The sequence below is a fragment of the Pinus tabuliformis genome, chromosome 6 (genome assembly GCF_031772625.1).
Source record: "Pinus tabuliformis cultivar Carrire ecotype Pingquan chromosome 6, CPIR1, whole genome shotgun sequence".
In the NCBI taxonomy this organism is placed as follows: Eukaryota; Viridiplantae; Streptophyta; class Pinopsida; order Pinales; family Pinaceae; genus Pinus; species Pinus tabuliformis.
In genome coordinates, this window is record NC_142292.1 from 1,174,127,191 (window position 1) to 1,174,129,828 (window position 2,638).

The following is a 2,638-nucleotide window of genomic DNA, read 5'->3' on the forward strand; positions in this document are numbered from 1 at the left end:
CATATAGTAGATGCTGATTAGCATATGCTGTAGTGTTCATGCAAAATCCACCACGCAGGGTGATATATCAGAGTTTATACAATAGAAAACATCAAAAGAGTCTGTCTGTATAGCCTGTTCGAGATCACATAGGATCTATTAGCATATAACATGATATCCATATCTATGTACAGTTTTCATCATAAACAAAATTGGCAAAAATTACTGTCGGCTACCGGGACTGTTGTCCCGCTGGTCTCTCTGGTCTATGTATGGCCTGTGATAAAACCTGTGCTCTTCCTTCCCCTGCCGCTCCACAATTAGCCATTCACCTCTGGGAAGTATCGTGGCCTCTTTGGATAATTTTTCAGCCTCGCTGTTATGTTCTCTGTAAATGTGTAGACAAGAGAAATGATTAAAAGCTGCCATGAGTGTAAGTGCATCATATAATATATTGATGAGAGTGTGTGTATGACAATTAGTTGCGTTATTGATCCAATTTACAACCGTCATTGAGTCCCCAAATATGTTAAGATTTGTATACTGATGAGTCAATGAGAAGTGAATTAGATTTTGAATGGCCAAGAGCTCTGCATAATTATTGGATCCTCTGCCAAATCCCATTTTTACACGGTATCTATGTTGTTCATTTATATGTAAAACAAAACCACCACCGCATCCATTTTGGTCCGCAGCCCCATCGAAGTAGGCCCATGGGGTCGATTTATCAATTGTGGGATGAGCCTGAATCGTCCTGGTTCGAGTGGGGGGAGGGTCAGGTATAAGTTGGTACACGGCAACGATGGTTGCTTCTGTACAGGGCCAGCACACAGCCTGATCCTCGAAAATAACTCGGTTTCGTGCTAACCAGATGTGCCAGGTTGCCACGAGGGGGAGATTTATAAGTTTTGAGCCCGGGTGACTGTGATTCCAGGCAGTCCATGCACCCGAAATGTCATCACCATTCCAGTTCCCCGAAGTTCCAAGTTGCGTGCAGATGTTGTTCCATAGCGTGTGAACTACCGGGCAATGAAGGAATATGTGGGCCAAAGTTTCTGATGCCGCTTTGCAGAAAGTGCACCAGGAAGGTCCATAGATGGATCTGCGAGTAAGGTGTTTGGCCGTGGGTATGGTGTCTTTGAGGACACACCAGAAAAATAATCTGGTGCGAGGAGGAGCATTTAACTTCCAAATGACACGCCACCATGATGGCGTTTGCTCCGGTTTTCTGTGAATGATAAGTGCGCTGTACCCAAACTTTGGCGCGTAAACTCCATCATCCGCCTTACACCAAATAAGTTCATCGGATCCTTGTTTGATGCGGATATGGGATTCGGTCAAGGCATGAACATATTCGCTCCATTCCTGATGCCACTGCAGTGGGATGTCCAGTTGCTGAGCCGATTTCCAAGCTTGAGTGAATATGTCTGAGTGCAGCTGATCAACAATATGTGAAAAATTCCGAATGTCTCGGCCATGAAGGAAAGTAATGAGTTCTCGGTTGAGGGTGTGTCTGCCCCCACTGTTAATCCAAGGATCCAGGCCAATCCTGCCCAACGTTCCATCGTTAATTCTCCATACTAGATTATCCCGGATAAGGGGAAGGGAGTGTAACAGGGCCTTCCATATAGATGAGCATCCCTTCGATGTCCAGGATGGTAATCTAGCCCAGTCCAGAATGTTCAGAGGCCAAATGTATTTGTGGTAGGATACTTGTGCCCAAAGATTTTGGCTGGTTAATAGAGTCCAACCCATCTTAGCAGCAAGAGCCATAGCAAAGTCGGGTAGATCTTTGAGACCCCATCCACCCCATTTTTTGGGCAAAGTGATTTTCTTCCAGCTTATCCATGCAAATATTCTTTTGTCCTGGCTTCCATTCCAAAGGTATCGATTGCACAGCTGTTTCAAACATCCCAGGATATTCCTTGGTATCCATGCAAGTGCCATCCAGAAGACCGGGGTGGCCTCTAAAACAGACTTTATGAGTACCAATCTGCCAGCCCTGGATAGAAATCTGAAGCTCCATCCTGAGAGTCTTTTTTCCAATTTGGCGACCAACCACGTCCAATCAGCAATTCTTTGACAAGTGGGCTTCAGCCTGAATCCCAAATATTTGAGACCTCTGTCCAGAGGGAGAACAATATAGGGAAAAACCTGTAGAGCTAGCTGGGATTCCTGAACCGAAGTGCGGGAGCATGTTATAGAGGATTTAGTCTGATTTGGAAGCATACCTGTAGCAGCAGAAAAAATTCGAAGGATCTTTGAGAAAGATCGAGAGTCTCGAACACTGCCATCAAGAAGGATAAGAACATCGTCCACGAAGAGCAGATGTGTGAGGAAACATAAATCGGATATACGAAGGCCCCGGATATCACCAGCTCTCTTAGCAGAGTCTATGAGACGACTTAGGCCTTCCATGACCAGAAGGAAGAGCAGGGGGGAGAGGGGGCATCCCTGTCTCAGACCCCTTTCAGAATGAAAGAAGGGAGAGGCCGATCCATTTATGAGGATACTGAATGTTGGGGAGGATATACAGGCCATGATCCATGAAATGTAGGAGTGAGGAAAACCCAAGTGGATTAGGATCATTTTGATGTAGAGCCAGCTGACCCGGTCAAAAGCTTTAGAGAGGTCAATTTTGAGGAGGATGGCTTTAAGG

The 2,638-nt window shown here is 45.5% G+C and overlaps 1 protein-coding gene across 1 annotated transcript; it reads right to left on the minus strand.

Moving 5' to 3' along the window:
* Positions 1 to 201: 201 nt before the first annotated feature.
* Positions 202 to 2,397, minus strand: LOC149262958 (uncharacterized). Its single transcript, XM_089384029.1, has one exon. The coding sequence runs from the start codon at positions 2,395 to 2,397 to the stop codon at positions 202 to 204; it is 2,196 nt and encodes a 731-aa protein (XP_089240155.1).
* Between the last annotated feature and the right edge of the window lie 241 nt (positions 2,398 to 2,638).